This window comes from Photinus pyralis, unplaced genomic scaffold (assembly GCF_008802855.1).
Source record: "Photinus pyralis isolate 1611_PpyrPB1 unplaced genomic scaffold, Ppyr1.3 Ppyr1.4_LG2, whole genome shotgun sequence".
NCBI classification, from domain to species: domain Eukaryota; kingdom Metazoa; phylum Arthropoda; class Insecta; order Coleoptera; family Lampyridae; genus Photinus; species Photinus pyralis.
Genome location: NW_022170403.1, coordinates 50240531 through 50262060, shown reverse-complemented (window position 1 = coordinate 50262060; position 21530 = coordinate 50240531). Strand labels below are relative to the sequence as shown.

At 37.0% G+C, this 21530-nt stretch overlaps 3 protein-coding genes and 1 long non-coding RNA gene across 4 annotated transcripts; all 4 read right to left on the bottom strand.

Moving 5' to 3' along the window:
- Positions 1 to 1308: 1308 nt before the first annotated feature.
- On the bottom strand, positions 1309 to 7340 carry LOC116164554 (cathepsin L1-like). Its single transcript, XM_031478748.1, has 5 exons — positions 7200 to 7340; positions 6389 to 6538; positions 6003 to 6338; positions 1819 to 2065; positions 1309 to 1767 (listed from the first exon to the last, which is right to left on the bottom strand). The coding sequence occupies exons 1-5, from the start codon at positions 7203 to 7205 to the stop codon at positions 1439 to 1441; spliced, it is 1068 nt and encodes a 355-aa protein (XP_031334608.1). The 5' UTR covers positions 7206 to 7340; the 3' UTR covers positions 1309 to 1438.
- Positions 7341 to 10694: 3354 nt separating this feature from the next.
- LOC116165012 (cathepsin S-like) lies at positions 10695 to 12342 on the bottom strand. The gene is made up of 4 exons (XM_031479278.1): positions 12202 to 12342; positions 11453 to 12154; positions 11156 to 11399; positions 10695 to 11108 (listed from the first exon to the last, which is right to left on the bottom strand). Exons 1-4 carry the CDS (start codon positions 12229 to 12231, stop codon positions 10774 to 10776), a joined length of 1311 nt encoding a protein of 436 aa, XP_031335138.1. The 5' UTR covers positions 12232 to 12342; the 3' UTR covers positions 10695 to 10773.
- Positions 12343 to 19568: 7226 nt separating this feature from the next.
- Positions 19569 to 20658, bottom strand: LOC116164264 (cathepsin L1-like). The gene is made up of 3 exons (XM_031478408.1): positions 20398 to 20658; positions 20102 to 20345; positions 19569 to 20059 (listed from the first exon to the last, which is right to left on the bottom strand). The coding sequence occupies exons 1-3, from the start codon at positions 20608 to 20610 to the stop codon at positions 19743 to 19745; spliced, it is 774 nt and encodes a 257-aa protein (XP_031334268.1). The 5' UTR covers positions 20611 to 20658; the 3' UTR covers positions 19569 to 19742.
- Positions 20659 to 20671: 13 nt separating this feature from the next.
- LOC116164263 lies at positions 20672 to 21156 on the bottom strand. Its single transcript, XR_004143849.1, has 3 exons — positions 20933 to 21156; positions 20751 to 20879; positions 20672 to 20695 (listed from the first exon to the last, which is right to left on the bottom strand). It is a non-coding gene; the product is annotated as an uncharacterized LOC116164263 (long non-coding RNA).
- Between the last annotated feature and the right edge of the window lie 374 nt (positions 21157 to 21530).

Here is a 21530-nt window from a genome sequence, read left to right as displayed (position 1 = left end):
AACACAATTTATAGTCGAGTACAATGCTTCAACATCATAACCTGATCCACACATTACATGGACTACTTATTATTAACTCCAGATCCACGAGCTCTGTTTCTTTTAATATGTTTTTTTGAAAGAGAAAACTTTTGTTAATTAGGTACACCAACTTCTAATGGATTTCATAGAAAAGCAATGGCGGGTTCCAATTGTTTTGTGAGTGAGCCGCAGTACAAACTTAAAAGAGCCGCACTTTGGCCACCGTTGCTATATTTATTTATTGATGACGATATGTAAGTACTTTATGTACACTAGCATGAAAATAAATTATTATTATCATTATTATTATTATGTTTATTCGTAAAAAACCCACTAGATTTAAACTTAAAAAAATTGAGGCATTTAACATTTAACATACAGGGTGGCCCAACCTTATTGAAGGTGCTGAAACCAAACTAACGCCTAGCGGACGTAGTTTATACAATAGTAGATAATCCAGTTAGAAGAATGTTCGGTATTTTATTATTAAAATGAAAATTTGAATTAATTTTAACCAATCTAACTGGTAATACCGGAGGTTCGATCGTAATGCTTAAGATCCATCCAATTTTCCAAAGTGTTACTGACTTCCAAAGGAGAAATCCAACTGACAATTGGAGAAAATTTCAACGCATCGATAGAAGTAAGTTCTTTTGAATTTTTTTGTTGTATAAAAATAGAAATCGATCGTTCTTGTGGACTTCGTGTAAGGAAGTGTGCATTTGAACTCATTTTTATATTCCTGAAGGGGTCGATTTACGCGAGTTGACAAATTTGTGTATTTTTGTATAAAATGATAAGCGCGTCCAGACCGTAGATATTAGTAATTTTTACCAGTGCCGTAGAAAATTTTATTTTTGGATCGCAGGGTGTTCAACCCCTGCAAGTGTAACTAGCCAGACACATGGTTTAAAGTTAATCATAGTTTATCCACTGCAACGATAGTAATCAGAATGATTACCATGGATATTAACCTATAATTAATCTAAAACACATTTTAAATCTCCCTGTGCAGCAAATGGCCATACGATATGGAGAAAGTGAGATGAGTTATAGAGAACAGTGCGAGAGCTTTTAAATGCTGCTAATTAGACAAAAAAACTAACAATTGAGCGATGCTAGTTAGCAGCATGTTGGTGTCTTTAGTATCCATTTGCGAAGAGGGGGGGGGGGGAAACATTTTGCGCATTGGCATCATCATGGAGACGTGGTCCTAGCTCATGGGATGAAGCGCCTGTACCAACAGTAGTGCCACAATAGTAATTAAAAGAGGACCGTTTTTTGTGACATTATTTATTCAATTCATTATTAAAATAAATCAGATTAAAAGTGTAGTTAATAAAAATATAAAAATGAATGACTAATATCCTCGCTAATATCTTATTTGCACCCTCAAACTAATTGTTACATTATATGTTTAAAATAGGGGGTAGACTGCGTAGCTCGCAATTCCGCAGTGGTTAGTCTCGTTTCTAGCGATTTTCGCGTAACCATTTTCTCCCCAACTGGTGCCATATGAATTTTTCACAATCCAGTACTTCATCCCGTTTTCCTCCCCATATCCGACCAATGTTACAGCATGATTTAAGTTCTCGATGGCCGACTTACAATCCGGCTCGTAGTATATGCCGCCGCCATAAAATTGCCAATTTTCAGAGGAGGCGTCCATACCAACAGCGATAGGACCTATATTAGAAAGAGCTTCTTTTAAAGCCTCTTCGTCTCCTTCTTGGATGGTAACATATGCTGAAAAGACAATTCCACGTTTCCATTACTTACACTTACAATAACGCTTACATTTGATATTGGCGGAGACCTGGTCGGGGCTCGCGTTGCATTTCTCGCCAGTTGTCGCCGTGTAGGGGTAGGATTGATCAGATACCACACCTTTACTTTTAATATAATCATAAGCTGGTTCTAATGAGCCTCCATCACAACCGTAGTTTTCGTACGGCTCGACTTGGGAACAATCCAGCACTTCTTGCGGGCTGATGTCTTGGAGTTTTCCCGTTTTGATTGCTGTTTGACTTTCAACCGCGGCAGTCTGCAAATGCATTTTTCATTTTGCAATGTTATATAACAAGCATGGTGTATAAGGGGTAGTTTGGAATTCTTCATTATTATAAACAAATGGAAGTAGGTAAGAGAAAAAGTGACCACGAACTAAAAAGTTTGACAAAAAGTTAGAGGTAAAAAAATTAATCCAAATGAGAATAAGGAGAAAATTTTAAGCAACGTGGATTCTGGATTGAGATTTGTTCGATGATTTCTTTTATGTATCAAGATATATGTGTTAATATCACGTTGGAATACTTATTGTCTATTAACCACAAATCAAACTAAAAAAGATCAAGTTCACTAAGAAAGTCAAAATTTTACTTCCAGAAGGGAGGTTCAACCCCCTCGTCAACCCCCCTATATGTAAAAAGCCTGTTCCACTTGAAGACTAAAAGTTTTTCCCGAAATTGGTATGTTTATGCCTACATCAAGGGGCCATCCACTAGCCACAAATTTGTACCAGTAATGCGGCATTACGCATAATTCTACGTAATGCAGGTTAATGCAATATAATGCAGCGTAACGTAATGCGACCTAATGCGGGCTAATGCAGCGTAATCCGAGATAATGCAATGTAATGCAATTTAATGTGAGAACTAATGCAATATTAAGTTGCGTAATGCAGAGTAAGGTGGCACGTCTACAAAATACAGAACAACTTGCATCCACAAACTAACCTAACAAATTCATAATAATAATGCCAAACCTCATCATTTAACGTCATTCTCGAGAAATAGGTATTGTATTTTTCGAGGTTTTTTTTTAAAGAATAAGGGCGATGCATTCATAGTGAAGCACCACTTTATATTTCACGAAATATTGCTACCAGAGTCAAATGGATAAAAATTGATCCAAATTAATCCATAATTTTGTGCAAAATTGATTAAAATTGCGTTACACAGATTCATCCAATTAAATAACAAGTTAAAAAGTAATCGTAAACGATTTACATAAAGCGCATTTCCACTTGCATTCATTTCCCATTTGTAAGATGCAACTTCTGTTAAAATCGTAAAATCCGGCCACAAATATGAAAGATAGCGTTGCACATGGGCAATCCATTGTTGACGTGCTACTTCAATTTCAGTTTATGAGAAGAATTTCATTTCAATGCTTTTTTAAATAAGAAAGTTGGAACTGCGCATGCGCAAACCTAAATTTTAAAACTAATGTTAGATTTTCCTTTGTTCCAAGCGCCTAAGTATCAAATTTCACTTAAATGGTTCCATAGATAAAAAAGTTGACACTGCGCATGCGCAAACCTAAATTTTGAAACTAATGTTAGATTTGCCTTTGTTCCAAGCGCCTAAGTATCAAATTTCACTTAAATGCTTCCATAGATAAAAAAGTTGGCACTACGCATGCGCAAAATAAAATTTTGAAACTGGCGCTAGATTTTCCTTTATTTCAAGTGCCTATGTATCACATTTCATTTAAATTCTTCCATAAATAAAAAAGTTGGCACTGCGCATGCGCAAAACCAAATTTTGAAATTGGCGTTTGATTTTCCTTTATTCGAAGTGCCTATGTATCAAATTTCGTTTAAATTCTTCCATAAATAAAAAAAGTTGGCACTGCGCATGCGCAAAACCAAATTTTGAAATTGGCGTTTGATTTTCCTTTATTCGAAGTGCCTATGTATCAAATTTCGTTTAAATTCTTCCATAAATAAAAAAGTTGGCACTGCGCATGCGCAAAACCAAATTTTGAAATTGGCGTTTGATTTTCCTTTATCCCAAGTGACTATGTATCAAATTTCGTTTAAATTCTTCCATAAATAAAAAAGTTGGCACTGCGCATGCGCAAAACCAAATTTTGAAATTGGGGTTTGATTTTCCTTTATTCCAAGTGCCTATGTATCAAATTTCATTGAAATACTTTTGTAAGTAAAAAAGTTTGCAATTCGGTTTATAAATGGTCGAGATGCGAAAAGGGCACTGTGATTTTTGAATCGATTCGATTCAACTTTTGGCATTGCGTATTATATGGCTAAATCTATGCCCATATTGAATTTCATGCAATTCAGTTCATAACTAACGGAGATGAAAAAGCGATCGAACATTTCTAAACAAAGTTATCGTTCACACGGACAGATAGATGGACAGACAGACAAAGGAACAGACGGAGAGACCAACCGGCAGGACAACAGATAGCAATGCAAAGTTATAAACGATCTCTAGGATCGTTAATAAACGGCAAAAGTGTAAAATTATGGAACATGTAAAAAACGGTTTTTTTGTTTTTTTTTACAATAACTTTTTTTGTAAGCGGTACAGAAAAAATTCCTTCCTTGGTACAAGACTCGACACCATAACGAACCAAATAGCGAAAAAAAGTAGAACAATAGCTCTTAAGATAAAGAACTAGTAGCGTCGCAAAACGAGCGGACGGACGGACGGACGGACAAAGTGGCCACAATAGCGCATTTTATTTTTATTTTTGTGGAAATGCGCTAAAAATGAGGTGAGTGGTGGTGGGTAATAAAACTGCAGGTTAAGTATATTTTTTTATTTCCATCAACATCTTCGTTTATGCTTGATGATTAACTGAGGAACAAAGGCATTTATCATTTCTTTTTATTGCAAAGGGACCATTATGTAGCAGTTCTACTGGTCAATGAAAAATAAATCGTTCTTCCACTAACTGAACATCTTTATTTTTCGGCCACATGAATGAATCCAGTTCAGATTTAAGGAATTTTATTGGATATATTTGTATCAACTGATAGTATCCTTCCATTGTACCAACTACTATCGTAATAAACAGCATAATATTGTTCAATTTTGATCTCTTCTTTTTCTTCCGGTTTCTCTACTTCGCAGAATACGTCCGCTATCAGATGAAAAATTTGGCATATTGGCGGAACTGTCTGAACTGGATTCATCCGAGGATTCATCATTCCGTTCTATATTCACTACCTTTTTCTCAGACTGTCGTTTTTTTGTTTGTTCTCCTCTGAGTTCTCCTCTGAACCTTGATACCCTGTCGCTTGACAAGCGTCCAGAATTTTCTGCAAAAAGCCAACACACCTTACTTTTTTTGGCGGTTATTCTATTTCCCACTTTAACTCGTAGTAAAGAGGTAGGTATTCTCCTTCTGATTTGTAGCCGAGTAATCTTTTATATTTTTCACTTTAATATTTCTCAGATCTTTTAATTCTTCTGTTATTCCTTCTTCTTGAGCTTCCGTCTCTTTGTCTAAGATGATTTCCTTTAATGATATACTGCCGAGTCTAGCTCGATATCTAGTTATCTACAGTATGTCGAAAAAATCTACCAATGATTTAGTATCTTTGTTACACTTAGATAGACACCTATCTCAAGTACAGTAGTATACAACCAAAATTGCGGCTATATTAATATCAATATTCGCTGTTTTAAGTACTTTTATTAAAGTTGATTGGTTCCAGTACTGTAGAAATATTGCAAAATAGTGCAGGTTAATGCAGCTTAATTCAGGGTAATTCAACGTGACGCAGAATAATGCGACGTAATGCATAATACCGCGTAATGCAGCCTAATGTAGCTTAATGCAAAGTAATGCAAGGGCTTTTGTACCAGTAATGCAGGTAGTGGATGACCTCTCGGCCTACACACAGAATAAGACCTTCGGCCTACATACTTTACTTTATGTCAAGAAATTTTTGTTTTTATGACAGCGGGAGTAACACCTACTTGACTACTTTTCCTGTCTCCTGTCACGTTACCAGACTACTGTCAAAACTGACACGTTATAATATTAATAAAAAATTTAGAAATGTTATATTCCAAAAGACATAAAACTGACTTTGACTGGGAAATTAATCTACTCGGCCCCAAATGAGCCTCGTACTTCAATAATCATTATTTATTAGCCAGTAATGTCATTTCCCTGACTTATGTAAACTATAGCTGATGATGGATTAAAAAAATGCAAATACGTACCGACGCAAAAGCGTAGCAAGACGCACATTCTCCCTGATTTTTAATTTCTGTGACAACGCCTTTATCTCTCCAGTCAATACTATCTGCAGCATGTCCAGGTCCACCTTGGAGACTACCTCTACGTACCCGCCTCGATCCAGACTTCCTTTTAACTTTCAACCCGTTTAGGAGTTTATTGAATTCACTCGATATTAAATCGCAATATTCGTTAACTTTTGTGACGAATGGAAGCGCGCCCGCTTTGGTAAGTTGAGTTATTTTTTCGAAATTTCTCGAGAATACGTTTAGTTTTCTTTCTTCTTCTTCAGGGGATGCGTATGATTTACGAAACTGGGTCTATAACGGTTCAATTGAAACCTTTTTACTGTGCAGATATGATTCTTTACCTTAAAGCTACGAAATTGTTCCGTAAACAGTTTTATGGTTGATTGTATTGGCTTCGCCGCATTCTTTACCACGTCTATTGGTTTTGGCAGTCGAAATTGAGATTCGGTATGTTGAACATAGACAGCTCCTAGTAGCAGCACAAGTACAAGCTGAAAGTTAACAAATAATATTTATACTGTAAAGGACTCTTTTGAGTGTCTGAGTTTATATCGGATTATTTATCATAAATTTACATTATGATGAAATTAGAAAGAAAAATATGCATGCAAAATAAATTAACTCCCAGGGTGTTTCTTTTAGCTTTAGAAAGTTTTATAGGTAAGTTTTTGAAAATTAGTTTCTAGAGTTTCGACCTATAGTAGGTTTACACTGAAGACTGAATAGGTGTAAAATATTTTCAAAATGGCGACACTTGTGTAGAAAGAACCTACCTACTTTAAAAATTCGTTACATGAAATTTGAAAACCGTTCTAGTTATTGTAACCAAGTTTTCACTATCGGGTAGAGGAAGAATTAACACTTTCTTTCGGTGTAGAGGCACAACGCTTAGATTGCAGATTTATGAAAAATTCGAAAATATGTAGTTCCATTCATCTTTCAGATTAACCCTCAAGTACTTACACATTTTCAAAAGCATACCTATAAAACTTTCACATAAGCGTCTTGTTCCCAAAAATACCCTGATGTCGTGATATTGGATGATTCTGCAAAATAAATGTACACTCCACACGCTCGGTGGAATTTAAAAATACATGAAACCGAAAAAAAGTTTGAACGCTAATAAAATAAATACCAAAATTAACTTCTTACCTTCATGGTTTATTGAATTCAAATGCCATTTGTTCATACATGTCTTTGAGGTCGTTGTTTTACCCTTTGTTCTGGTTGACTTAATTTTAATTGCTTTTAATCTATAACTGATTAGAAATTTTTAGGAAATGTCACAACATTAATGCAATAATGAGCTCTCCTTTGTGAGGCATTTATTTTATATTTTAAGAATCGTTACCGAATTCCAAAATCTTTTGATAAGATTTCTGACACCAGTTCGGCTGGCTGTGCCAGATCTTTATTTTAAAACCTGTGCTCGTGTGAGATCAAGGGAACTTCAGCATTTTTGTGAGATCAAGGGAACTTCAGCATTTTTGTGTGGCAATCAGTATTCTATATTGGCCAGTTTTAACTATATCATCAATACGATCTTGTCGAAGGCTACCGAATCGGTCCAAGCGTTTGACAGGTATCGTGTTCACGAACAGACGGACACCATCGATTCCCCTATGAAGCTTTCATCGTTTCGCTCTGCCGCTTAATAAATACACGGCGAGCTGGATTTCGTAGAAAACACAAGGAATGATTTACCTTTGAGGAGAAATTATGGTAGAAAACTTCATATCGTCATGACTTCGACTGGTAGCGATCAAACTAAGGGTGGCAGTTAGACGTTCGTGGGCATATATAGACCTTTCCTCATCCTGAAGTAATTTCGCCAATCGTCAGGTTATTAACGTATGTAGTTCCTTCAATAAATTAATACCTATTAGTACTAGCGGTATAACGGAAATTCTTGAAAGATACCGCATTTTTTTATACCAAGGTGCCACTTGGTACAATTGTTCCTTAGAGCCATTTAAACGATTTGACCCGAAGAACACTTGACATTTTCCGTGTGGGTGGATTTTAGAGGGGGTGGGGGTGATTTATTGTAACATTTTTTAAAAAACTAAATATGGCCTAGAGACGAGATCTGGGTGTCGATTTCGTATGATTTTAACCCGAGGGATCCAATGGTAGCGCGAGAAATGTAATCCGGATACCGGAAGTCCGTGAAAAGCCGCCATTTTTAGAAAATGACAGACTTTTGATCGAATTATATTTCTAAGGCACACCGGGTCGTGTAAGGTGTCTAGACTTATGTTTTTGGGGTCAGGGAATTCATTTATGATAACAAATATAACCTACTGGCATCGGAACTGCATGAGAGGCTTCCTTACTGCACTTTTTGAAGACGTCGCACGCGGTGAAACCCAAGATATTCCAAAGTTTTAATACCTATATAAATTTGTAATATTTTATTTAATAAAAATACACATTAACAAAACATAAGATATATTAAAATATGGGGTAAAAAATGTATAAGCCTATGAAGAATCACCAAGTACATCGCTGACCTCCTCTGAGATTGCGTATCACCACTGAAAAGGAATTCTACATATAAATATTAAAGGTTCGGTAGAAAATTATATCGAAAGTATACAATATTCTTACCCTTTGTTTGAGCAATCTCCCATACACTTTTGGCATGCAGGGGAACAATGGTAATCCGTGTCGCTGCAGCAAGAGGTGGAGGAGCATATAAGGAGGGCGGCGTATGTCGCTGGCCATATCTGGGGATGTGCAAACCAGGTGATGAGAAGCTCTACAAGTCCAGAAGGATGGGGAGAGGCTGGAAGGTTCTGTAGTCCAAGCTGCCACAAGTATGGAAGGCAGTCCGTGCTCTGAACAGGTGTGGCTGCGCTACAGGCTGCGAGACCCTTCGGTGCAACTGCCGGCGACACGGATTGCCATGTTCCCCTGCATGCCAAATATGTATGGGAGATTGCTCAAACAAAGGGTAAGAATATTGTATACTTTCGGATATACCTAATTTACTACCGTACCTTTTATATTTATACCGGGTGAATATTCCCAAAACGAACATAGGGAATTAACATGGGAAAAGGGGTTTTTGCCGATCGTTGCTCCCCATGTTAACTTAGAGGGTTGATCATGACACCAATCGAAAGATTTTTTTCCTCGTCTAATGATACACGAATTAGTTCATTTTCAGGTGTATTTCTCACTGTATTATCAAAAACTCGAGAAATCCACTTACCAAAATCATGTTTAGCCATGACTAAGACAAAAAGCAGATTCAAACGTCGAAATCAATATCAGTTTATGACACCTGGCATTATTTTTTTTGTAAAATGCGGTTCACTGGGGAAAAAGTATTTATAATAAACAACGTTTACAGCGGAAATATTTACTCTAGTACGCGATATTTGTTTTCCGTGCATGTGAAAACCTATTTCAATTCGTTAGGAAATTTCCATGGTTTAACATGATTTTGCTAATTGGATTTATTGCCGAATTTTTGATAAAATAATGAGAAATACACCTGAAAATAAGCTAATTCGTATATCATTAGATGAGAAAAAAATCTTCTTTTGATTGGTGTCATTACAAACCCTCTAAGTTACCATGGGGAGCAACGATCGGCAAAAAACGTTTTTCGCATGTTAATTTCCTACGTTCGGTTTTAAAATATTCACCCGGTATGTGAAATTCCTTTTCAGTGGTGATAACGCAATATCAGAGGGGTCAGCGATGTACTTGGTGATCCTTCATAGGCGTATAAATTTTTTACCCCATGTTTTAATATATTTTATGTTTTGTTAATGTGTATTTTTATTAAATAAAATATTACAAATTTATGTAGGTATTAAAACTTTGGAATATCTTGGGTTTCACGGCGTGCGACGTCTTCAAAAAGTGCAATAGGGCAGCCTCTCATGCAGTTCCGATGCAGGTAGGTTATTTTTGTTATCATAAATGAATTCCCTGACCCCAAAAACATAACTCTAGACACCTTACACGACCCGGTGTGCCTTAGAAATATAATTCGATCAAAAGTCTGTCATTTTCTAAAAATGTCGACTTTTCACGGACTTCCTGTATCCGGATTACATTTCTGGCGCTACCATTGGATTCCTCGGGTTAAAATCATACGAAATCGACACCCAGATCTCGTCTCTAGGCCATATTTAGTTCTTAAAAGAATATTACAATAAATCACCCCCACCCCCTCTAAAATCCACCCACACGGAAAATGTCAAGTGTTCTTCGGGCCAAATCGCCTAAATGGCTCTAAGGAACAGCTGTACCAAGTGGCACCTTGGTATAAGAAAATGCAGTATCTTTTGGTATACCGCTAGTACTATATGGGAATACTCCGTTCTTTCACCCAAAGTCAGATGTTTACGTCTGTTTTCGGTAGTAATTCCGGACTGTTACACACGTCTTTTTACAAAACAAGTGCACGCCACTGACATTAAACATAGGTCCTCCTCGGTCAACGACGTCTTCATTTACTTGTAGAATGTACAAAAAAAATTTCGAAACCCTGTCGTCCGTGCTGATGAACAACGTACAAGCTATCTACGGAGATGATTTCAGAAAATTTTGAAGTAGATGGGTGACAGAGTTGCACGATGTTCATGTGAGAGTTTCAGCCACAGACGGACATATACAGCATTATTTTGTAAATTATAATGCATTTTTGGAGTTTTAACACTGATTATTATTTATTAGTTCAATAATTTTGCACAACAATAAACTAAATTTAAACAACGACTGGGTAAACAGCATAAGTGTTGATGCCGCAGTGATTTGTAGCGGTCCGTGCAATCTTCCCGTAACCTTTATCTCCCCATTCTGTACCGTACGAATTACGAATTAACCAATATTTGGTACCGTCAGGTTCCACTCCGTATCCGACCAAGAGTACAGCGTGATTCAAGCTCTCAATATCCGATTTACAATTCGGCTCGTAGTAAACCCCTCCTCTGTAATCCGCAAAAGATTTGTGAGTGGCATCAATGCCTACGGCTATTGGTCCCACGTTGTTTAATATGTATTCCATGGTTTCTTCATCGCCTTCATCGATGCTCATGTAATCTATAGGATAAATTGAACGGGACAATTGAGTAAGATGTTTACTTTACCGTTAATCCTCCCTACGGATTTTTCTTGATTATATTTACACTTGGATATCGAAGCAGTGTATGGGTAATCTTCTTCCGAATTGATACCAACGTTTACGACGTAATCGAAGGTAGGTTCGAGTGCTCCACCGTCGCAACCGGCGTTTTCGAAAGGTGCCACCATCGTGCAGTCGATCAAATTCTGTGCACTCAAAACTGTATACTGTCCCGTTTTGTAGCACATTTGGGCTTCAATTGCAGCCGTCTAAATCCGAAAGGTATTCTATTACGGTAAACTAGATTCGCTTGATAACTTACCACCGCGAATGCGAAACTACCGCGACATTTTCCCTGAAATGTGATAGGTGAAGAACAATTCAATCTACGCCAATCGACATTTCCTGGCTTGCCCTTTTCTGTAATAGATGCTTCTGTTGTTGTTGTGGGTGCATGCGTGGTTGATGCTGTAGTTACTTCCACTGTTGTAGGTGTTGTGGGTGATTGGGATGGAGTGGGCGATGGTTGCGTGGTTGATTCTGTAGTTGTAGGTTCTGTTGGTTTTTCAGATGTAACTGTGGATTGCGTTGTTGATTCAGTAATTGCAGCCAGAGTGGAGGTGGGTGTTGTAATTTTAGGCGGTGCTACCGGAAGGGATGGCTTTGTGGAGAGCGAGACTACGACATGAGCTGTGGGTGGAGGGGTGTTGATTTCTATGGAAACTATATGTGGTGGTGTAATTTCAACTGAAATTGTAGGCATTGGTGTTGTGGTAATCCTTTTGTACGGTTTGTATCGCAACCCGCCAACTAGCAGGTTAAGTATCGCCCCAACCGTATGACCAACGGCGTCCAGTATAGAAGTTACCGGTTTTAGTATGTTTAGACCCAAAAGACCTCCGCGGGGTTGGGGTTTACTAGTCGTTGTTGATTGATGTGAGGGCCGATTAAATAAACCAAACTGTACGGCTTCCGAAAGTGTTGCCGCAACGACTATTGTGACCACCACCAAAAGAATGCTTTTCTAAAAAGTTAACACTTTGTTGAAATATTCTGAAACAGTTCACTTACCTTCATTTTAAAATGTTGTAAATATGGCATGCGAATTGTTTGAATCGTACGTACGAATGGTATCACTTCTAAATGCTCTGCGTTTTCATTCCAAGATCGTTAATTACTGATAGATAGAATTTTTAGAATAAGTGAAAGGTTACATGGTGATAAATTCCTATCAGTTACGAAAGTTTTCTGTATCAACTAAATTTAATAACTTTTCCAAATATTGCCAACATAATTAAAATGGTGTATTATGCTGGTGTACCTATACGTCAAATAGTTCGGGGAATAAAGACCAAAACAAGACTAAACCATACATTTCGAAAAAGTGGGATTTTTACATGAAGCTTCTTTTTGTGGTTCTTAATAACATCTCATATATCTTCGCCGATGCGTGTTCCGTTAAAAATGTTACGCGGGTTCAAAAAGCAAGATTAACGGTTTTTGTTTTTTAGAAAAATCTCGCTAACGGTAACTTATCGAAAAAATAGCGGTTATCAAATGTATAGCTTACAAAAATATACATATTAATACTTATTTTCGTTTTGGCCCAACAGTTTTTGAGAAAATCCGATTTAAATAGTTGAGGTAGAGTAAAAGATGCGTTTTTAAGGGATGTTATTAGTTTATTTTTTGATTTGCACGATAATTACTATAGTCCATTGAAAAGTTACATTTGGGGTTGCGTTTGTCAGAGGACGCAATTTTATTTTTTAGATATCAACGGGGGTTAGTCTAAAGTTAAATCCAAGTTTGTGGGGTTGCAGCCCTTGTCCCGCGGCCGTCATCTTGAAAAAAGGGGTGCAAATGGTTTTATGGTTTATCTGACAAACTATTGGTAACAAAGTTATAAACGAAAATTGATGAACTAATTAAGATTTTACAGCGCTACGAAACGAATACAATTCTCTAGATTCATAAAATCAGAGTGTTCATTTTCGACAATACTGTGCAGGGATAAAAGATAGTAACCGTGTGGGGATAAAAGAACATCTACGTATTAGTGTTGTCTTTACGAGACGGCTACTCAGAAGTCTCCGATGTCGCAGGAACTAAGTCTTGGCAGCGTTTGCGTCGCACGAAGAAACATCAGTCGACACAGAAGTACAATTCGATAAGAACACCATGCCAACGTTATCACATGAGAAATTTCATGGCAATGATAAGAACAAGGCTAATTTCATTATACTTCTCAAAAATTCATTCTCAGAGGTGGGTTTCACTGTCGACCAAGTACAATCAGATGCAGACACCCTCATCGTTCGTTCTGCTTTTGCTGCATCCCAATCGTTTGACTCAGTTACTATTGTAGCTGAAGATATCGACATACTGTGTTGCTCACGGCTTTTGGAGCAAAGAAATATGTTTTTTTAAACCGTGAAAAGGACGTACAGGAATTGTATTCTCCGTCAGGTTTTATGCACAAAAACGTCATTGCAGCTCACAACATTGGCAAACTAAAATTTCTCATAACCCTGGAGAAACATCCAGAGTTAGCAAGTGGAATAGCGTTGTTTCTCAATAAGAGAATCGATCTTGCTCTGCTCACTGTCATTGGTGAACATTTTTTCATCTTTTTATATGGTGGCAATAGATGATGATTTTTTTAACAGCATTAGATACAAACGATTCGCCAAATCAGTGACAACGAGTAGGAACATTTAACTCGTCTTCAATTCCAACACAGCCTGGTCCATCAAAGAGACTAAGGAAACAGTAATCATGTCATTTAGAACATTAGAAAGGTACGTTAAAATCATTAATATTTATGTATAGTTTAAAGCTGAAGCGCTATAAAATCTTAATGAATGAATAAAATCGAAAAAGTTTGTAATGAAAATTATTCCTTGAAAACTCCCCTATAAAAATGGCCTGATTTCATTTTTTTGTAAAATTACCAGAAAAAAAGTTATAACGGCCAATTGAAAATTTTTTATAAAATGTTCATCCATTTTCGTTTATAACTTTGGTACTTTTGGTTATACGACTAAAAGTTACTGAAGCAAAGTTGTAGAGAATTTTATTCTTATTCAAAAATGTCTGAACAAATTTTTTGTAAGACCAATAGTTTGTCAGATAAACCATAAAAACCATTTGCACCCCTTTTTTCAAGATGGCGGCCGCGGGACAAGGGCTACAACCCCACAAACTTGGATTTAACTATAGACTAACCCCTCCTTGATATCTAAAAAATAAAATTGCGTCATCTGACAAACGCACGCTAAGCCCAAAAAATGTAACATTTCAATGGACTACTAACCTAAATGTAATGCTATTTGGTATCGTTGCATTTTTTCAGAGCTCTCCAACGACGTAACACACAGGGGGGGGGGGGGCCACTTTTTAAGATTTAAAAGTTGGGGGGGTGGGGGCGCAGGTGGTTGGAGCGGGTGCGTCGCCAACTATGTATTTTGAATTATATATTTTTTTTAATCAATTATGTATGTAAATAATTATGCAATAACTATTAATATTATTACCAAAGTAAAGTAAATGTTTGTAAGGATACTCTCTAAATGACTTGTACATTGTTTAATGGAACATGAAATCGAGAAGGAAGTATAATGCATACTATTGTATCAAGCGGACAATCGACGGTTTCCTAATTCTCCCCTAGGAACCTTGAGTTTTAAAATCTTAATTAAATTTCATAATGTACTTTGTCCTCTCTCGCTCTAACAATTAAATTAGAAAATTGTGTTTAGCAATACCTAATGTATTCTGGTAGTAAACCCGTGGGGCTCACTATGATTCACGATATGATTTATGTCTATTTAAATACAACACAGGTGTTTTAAATTTCATCTCTGTGGGGTACCATTAGTTGAACACTTAATAACTATTACAAACTTCCAGCCGTCATGTAATATATGAAATAGGTAATAACTGAGGTAATAACTCTATGGTTGACAATTTTCTTAGGTGTGTAGGCTATGGGCAATGTGATTAAATTTAGAGGGGTACCGTAAGTAAAATGGTGCCACTTAGAAAAACCTTAACATCCATATTTACATTTACTATATTTTAGCACATCTACTTCTCATTTGCATATATTTACTACGTTTACTCGAAATTTGACACACTTGTACGCAATTTCAGGATATTGGTCGGTTGTTATACGATTACAATTGACTAATCATTTAAAACAGTCTTTAACAGTAAGGCTAGATAAAGTGATTGTGCACTCTAATGCCATCATTTTTAGCGCATTTTTGCAAAAAATTTTTTTGTAAAAAGTAGCTTTTAATCTCACTTTGGCTGGCTGGCTGGCTGGTCGGCTGGCTGGCTGGCTGGCTGGCAGTAAATGCGCGCCCGTAGAAAAACGCTTGTAAAAAGACAAGGAGTGTACATGTAACTATCGGGGCTGAGTAATTAAAAACGTTAGGGATGGGGCTACAAGATTTGGAGTCGACGACATCTGGACGCCATCCCCGAGCGTATTATACTAACCTGGAGATTTTTCAGTTTTTATCTATCTTCTTCTACAGTTTTTCTCCGATTATTTTCAAATTGGTGTCGTCGGGAAGATCTTGTCAACGCGCACAACTCCTGCGTGGCGGAATTTTGTTTTTTTTCCTAGGGGCGAAATAAAACACCTTTTGCGCGGCGCGCTTCGAGGGGTAGTCGACTTTGGGCGCCCAAAAGTTTCTTACAGCGCGAATCGCGGTCTCTCTTTCTCGTGTCACTAATAGAAGGTCGAGCTATGTGAAGTACCCAAAAGTTGAATACGATTTTATGCCGGGATTTTAGCGAAATCTACCAAAATGTGAATTACGAATGAACGGGACGTCGGAACTGTGTATCGACAAAGGGAATGTGGTAACCCCCGACGAGATCTTACTGATGGTGGAGTCGAAACTTCAAATCCGAATTGTTGCGGGTGATCAGAAGTGGGTGTCGACAAAGGGAATATGGTAACCCCCAAAGGATTTTAATGATGGTGGAGTCAAAACTTCAAACGCGAATTGCGAGTGCACGGTAAGTGAGAAAATGGTACCGACAAAGTGAACGTGGTAGCTTTCGGCAAGATCTTATTGATGGTGGAGTCAATATTGGCTAATAAAACACTGATCTGCCACACAAAAATGCGCTGAAGTCCCTTCGATCTCACACGAGGACTTTGATCATTTTTTATTTCAAGTGGGACATGGAGCACGAAATAAAATGAAGTTCATAATATAGTACATAGTACAATGCCGTTTCTATGGAAACGACCGCTGGAACAGAACTTAAGCGTACTATTTTTGACGTGTAAATTAAATTTTCAGAAGCAAAATAAAGTTTTGTATTATATCGACGGTAAAGGTAGACCAACCATCTTGTGAATGTTAATTCACTCAATGGTTAAAATATGCCTTTATCGTCTTGTATAATAATAGTTATTTATTATACAAGACGGTAAATTGTGTCGAAATATACGTAGCGTAGTTCCACGTTGAGTCAATTTGTGGATGTCAAGCGACCTGATCGTATGAACAAGTTGATTTTGTTAGTGGAAACGGTGTGCGTCCCGGAATGAGTGCCACTCAAAGAAAATTAGTGAGGAGTTAGTTGTTCGGGGAGAAATGTGCTGTTTATTAATAGCACCGAAAAATCGCGAAGTATTTTGTTGCCGTTGCCACGAAACTTTCTCACGTTAGAATACCGATATCCGATGATGCATTTTTCCATACGTAATTTTCTAGGTCCTTTTCCGCGATTTAGTGAATCTATCCAGCCAATCAAAATGTGAATCTCTTTGGTTACTCACTAAAACTTTGTACTGTCTTACACGCGATTGATTGTGGTTTTCGCCCAATAGCCCTTGGCTCTCATACGCCACTTTTTAAACTTTGACATAAGAACATTTTGGAATAAACCGCTCTCTAATAAAACCACCCTTTATCTCTCCTAATACGCATTACCTAAAAAACCCAACTCGTAACGAAATTTAACAGGAGCTCCCGTTACACTGTAAACTTTTTTTAAGCACCACTCGAGGTTTGACTCTTTCCAAAGACGAACAGCAAACTACCGACTACTGAGCAGGAGCACATAATATTCGTTATCACTTTGAGCGCTACTCAATTTCTATCTTAACTCTCCCCGTATGAAATTAAGAAGGTACGAGGGTAGTAAAGTAATAACAATAAAATTAATTATTAATTTAATAATAATTATTATTAAAAAATCAATTCAGATTCCAAAAGAAATACTCCTTTATTCTCAATATCAAATTGCAAAATAAAATTGTCTCCAAAATTGGACAGCGTAACCCCCAAATACAAAATATTGCCAAAATATTCAATATTATTAATTACTTGACATTTCAAAACTCTTGTTAAGATTAAATGTGCAATTTAAATTCCCCAATTAACCAAACCCCCACTTGGGAATGATCGATTCTAGGATCGATTAGTAATTAATTGACTTCCTATATAAACAGGGTTCCCAAAAGCAAAATGAAATACGACCAATAATGTATGTAGACGTAACAATCTTACCTTGAATAAAATTCGCTCTCCTGTAGCGAGTCCGACCCTGTAACCAAAAAGAAAATCCACGGACCTAATTCAATGGTTAGCTAATTACTGCCTGAAGAGCCAATGCATATTACTTGTCGCGGTAAGTCTAAGATGGAAAACATATCCGCTCGGTGTAGCAACTACTCGTAGAAAATAACAATGGAATTACCGCGTTTAAGTCGATCATTCATCGGTAGGAATTACGATAAATTACTGACCAAGTTATCTCTATAAGAGGTATTTAAGGATACGCTGATAACACACAGAAGTAAAGGAAGGTATCCCCTGGCTGGTTAAATGTGTTGGATAAATCCAGTTCTTCGAACGCTTATCTCATGGCCCAAGTGTCCAGATGGTCGGTACAATCAATATAATGGCGTCGTGATCGTTATCTTCCTTATAAGATGGACACTGCTTTGCGTCCAATTAAATTCATATCTGTGCACGGAAACATACTGGTAGTTTTAACACCCTCGAGCGGGGCTGGTGTTGTTCCGCAGTAAATACCCGGAGGAAAAAAAAACCTAAAAATGCTACATAAAACGTCCGTCTTAAAATCCCAAACACACATACCTCAAGTTAATGAGAGGGCGTAGAAATCAATTAATACGAATAACGATGTAACAATTATTTAATTCGTCGGCTCAACCGTCAGATATCGTATGTCTAAAAAGAAAATGCCCCAAGATAAGGAAAGAATTAGCAAAATGGTTTCACTTACCACATGTAACAAATATTCTGATAACGATTCTCAATAACGAGATCAGTGCGAAATCGAAACGAACTCAATTTCGAAATCACAATTAAAAGTGAATCGTCAAAGGTAGAATAGCTTTTTAATTAAAAGTTCAATCTACCTTAAAGGAATTAACGCGCCATTAGGTTTCGACCAACGTGCCGAACGAAAAGTTTTACAAGAGTGTCCTGTCATTTTTGCCCCGAACAATTGCGTTGTTAAATTCCATGAATAGGTGGACCATCTATCAAATCGTTTCAAATGTTGCCGTCGTGCGCAACTTAAATTTTTTTAAGTACATTAAAAGAAAGCCATATTCTTTCTCTATGTACTGGTCGAAATGGGTTGCGATAACTACAAACGTTTTCAAGAAATCAAATTTTCAAGGTGGTGCATTTGCTTTTTTTTTAAAAAGTCAAAATAACTTAAAAACCATAAATTCTAGATAACGACATGTGGGTATCAAAAGGGCTGAAATTTCAGTAGAATCCAAAAACGCAATAAATAATAGGGGTTGTCATTGAAAATAACGGAGTTAGTAGCTACTTTTAGTAGTTAGTGCCACCATTGTGAAATATTCAGAGTAACTCCCAAGTACAACATTTTCAAAAACCTAGGTACCTATTTCACTTTCTCAGAAAAGTTTAACTAAAGCTCTACCCTATACTGTAACCTGACTGTAACCCACATCTACTTCTCTCCCGACTTCTCTACGTGCCCTTATATTTATAGTTACAGTTGTAAGTTTGTGCTTCATACCTTATTATTTTAAGTCTCTCAGGTGGCTGATAACAATTATCGTGTTTCTTTTGTCAGTGATAAGGGAAATGGTGAATAACGTGATCGTTCAGAGTTTACAACTCTATCGTATAACTAAAAGACCATCATCTTTTATTTCCGTTTTTCCAGCTTGGAACGTGGAAAATTGAAAAACAATACATAGGAATGTACAACATTTTTCCGACAGAGTTTCATTCTAAAATAAATGCAGTAAGAAAAATCCGTCAGTTTGTCCCTAGGCTACACTCTGCTGCATGCTCATCTTCCAAGAAGAAGTAAATATGTTTACAAAGTAAACTTCTTTAAATCAGGAAAATGTTCCATTACTTTTTAAGGACTTTGTCGCTATCGCTCTAGGATAATTTCGTAAATATTTTTGTTTATTTTATTAGTCATTCTATAAAAACAAAGCAAAATGTAAACAAATCTCGTGAACCATAAATTATTCTGAATTTAGCCTATTTACATATTAAAGTACCTTATTATAATTAACTATCACATATTTGGTTAAATTGGATTGTGACATGTGTTTCGCTTTATACCACGGGATATAATGCGTAAGTTGCAATTCCACATTGGTTGCTCACATTTCGACTTATTTTCGCGTACCCATTCTCTCCCCACTGTACACCATATGAATTTTTGATGATCCAATAGTCCGGTGTATATCCAACGATTAGTACCGCATGGTTTAGTCGGTCAATTGAGTTACCGCATTTTGGTTCGTAGTAAATTCCACTTCCATAAAATTGAAACGATTCGGCGCTTGCATCCATTCCTGCAACAACGGGACCTTTTGTCGCAACCGCTTCCTGTAGACCTTTTTCGTCACCTTCGTCGAGTACAACGTAATCTGGAAAAATGTGCTAGTAATGTTCTTGGACGCATCACATACCTCTAACTCTCGTTACACTTTCATCTGTTCGAAATTTACATTCGCCTTCTTTTTCGGTATATGGATAAACTTCGTCTGAATTAATGCCATTATCCTTAACGTAATCAAAAGATGGATCAACCGCGCCATGTTGACACCCAGAATTATCGTATGGTTCAACCTTGGAACAGTCGACAATATTTTGTGGGCTGATGGCTTGTAAGCTGCCACTCTTAAGAAAATAGTGACTCTCAATAGCGGCCACCTATAACGATTTGGTATACGTTCGTTAGTATTTGATTGATTTTTTAACTTACACTAGCAAATGCATAACAAGACGCACATTGAGCTTGATACCTTGCGGGTGTTACCGCACCCTTTTCACGCCAATCCAGACTCTCTGGAATTGTGGGATTCATTCCCGCCACAAAGCCTCTTCCTTTTGTTTTAGACCTATCGATAGGTCTAAAACCGTTCAAGTACCTATTAAATTCCTCCAGCAGTAAGTCGGCCAAGTGATTTATTTTCATCGTGAACGGCGCAGACCCTGCCTTTTCAAAATCTAAAAGTTTCTGATGGTTGTTGTTGTTTACCATAACCTTTGTTAAAGTTACTCTGCAATTAAGTTAATAATAATAACGTGTAGGTATATCGAGTGATGTGCGTTCACCTTGAATTCGCCAAATTGCTGCGTAAACAAACTGATGGGGTTTAATAGTTTTGGTATTTTTGATAGAGGGTCTGTACGCTGCAACTCGCACATCCCCAATGTCATTAGTAAGCAAGCAAAACTGAAAAGCTGAAACAATTACTGTTCGGTGTAGTTACGTTTAACTGCTAATAATTTATTACCTTCATATTAGGAATTCACATCACTATCTTGTTTAAATAATGTGTTGGTGTTTTGTACCTTTTATATACCCTCTAAGTTGACCTTGTGTGGTCATTGGAAAATTATTATTGCGCTCTTCCTCTCTTCCTGTTTTACGGACAATTAAGATACGAATGTGTTTATTATGTTACATTAAGTGATTCATATTTGACTAAAATTAGGAAATATAGGTATAGCTCGCCACATTATGTTGCAGTAATCACAGTGCCACCTCTAGGAAGTTAATGAATAAGGTCTCCTTTTTTCTGCGTCCCAGAACACAGTCGGCCATAACATTTCTTGCTGGTGGTAAAGTTTTGAATTTTTTCTTGCTCGCTACGCTCGGATTTTAACCTGACATCTACGGCTGTTATGCTAGCCTTAACATACCTAGGTATGTTAATAGCTATTATTTTATAGCATATGTTAAATTGAAATTTTAATAGGTTTGAATGAGTAGGCTAAGCCGTTCTTTAACCGTAATGATAGATAAAGGTGAAACAGATGATTGTGCATTTTAATGACATCTGTCATTCTTATTTCAAATGTACGATATAAAATGACGTTTAGAACATATGA

What these genes read in the sequence shown, in the direction of transcription:
- LOC116164554 (XM_031478748.1), bottom strand. An exon ending in AACAATTTCGTAGCTTTAAG is followed by an intron (nt 6,339 to 6,388) that starts GTAAAGAATCAT and finishes GAACCGTTATAG; the next exon opens with ACCCAGTTTCGTAAATCATA. An exon ending in CTTGCTACGCTTTTGCGTCG is followed by an intron (nt 2,066 to 6,002) that starts GTACGTATTTGC and finishes ATGCATTTGCAG; the next exon opens with ACTGCCGCGGTTGAAAGTCA.
- LOC116165012 (XM_031479278.1), bottom strand. Translation starts at nt 12,231, where the DNA reads ATGCCATATTTACAACATTTTAAAATGAAG. An exon ending in TACAACATTTTAAAATGAAG is followed by an intron (nt 12,155 to 12,201) that starts GTAAGTGAACTG and finishes TTAACTTTTTAG; the next exon opens with AAAAGCATTCTTTTGGTGGT. An exon ending in GTAGTTTCGCATTCGCGGTG is followed by an intron (nt 11,400 to 11,452) that starts GTAAGTTATCAA and finishes TTTCGGATTTAG; the next exon opens with ACGGCTGCAATTGAAGCCCA.
- LOC116164264 (XM_031478408.1), bottom strand. Translation starts at nt 20,610, where the DNA reads ATGAAAATAAATCACTTGGCCGACTTACTGCTGGAGGAATTTAATAGG. An exon ending in CTTGTTATGCATTTGCTAGT is followed by an intron (nt 20,346 to 20,397) that starts GTAAGTTAAAAA and finishes AAATCGTTATAG; the next exon opens with GTGGCCGCTATTGAGAGTCA. An exon ending in AAGTGTAACGAGAGTTAGAG is followed by an intron (nt 20,060 to 20,101) that starts GTATGTGATGCG and finishes ACATTTTTCCAG; the next exon opens with ATTACGTTGTACTCGACGAA.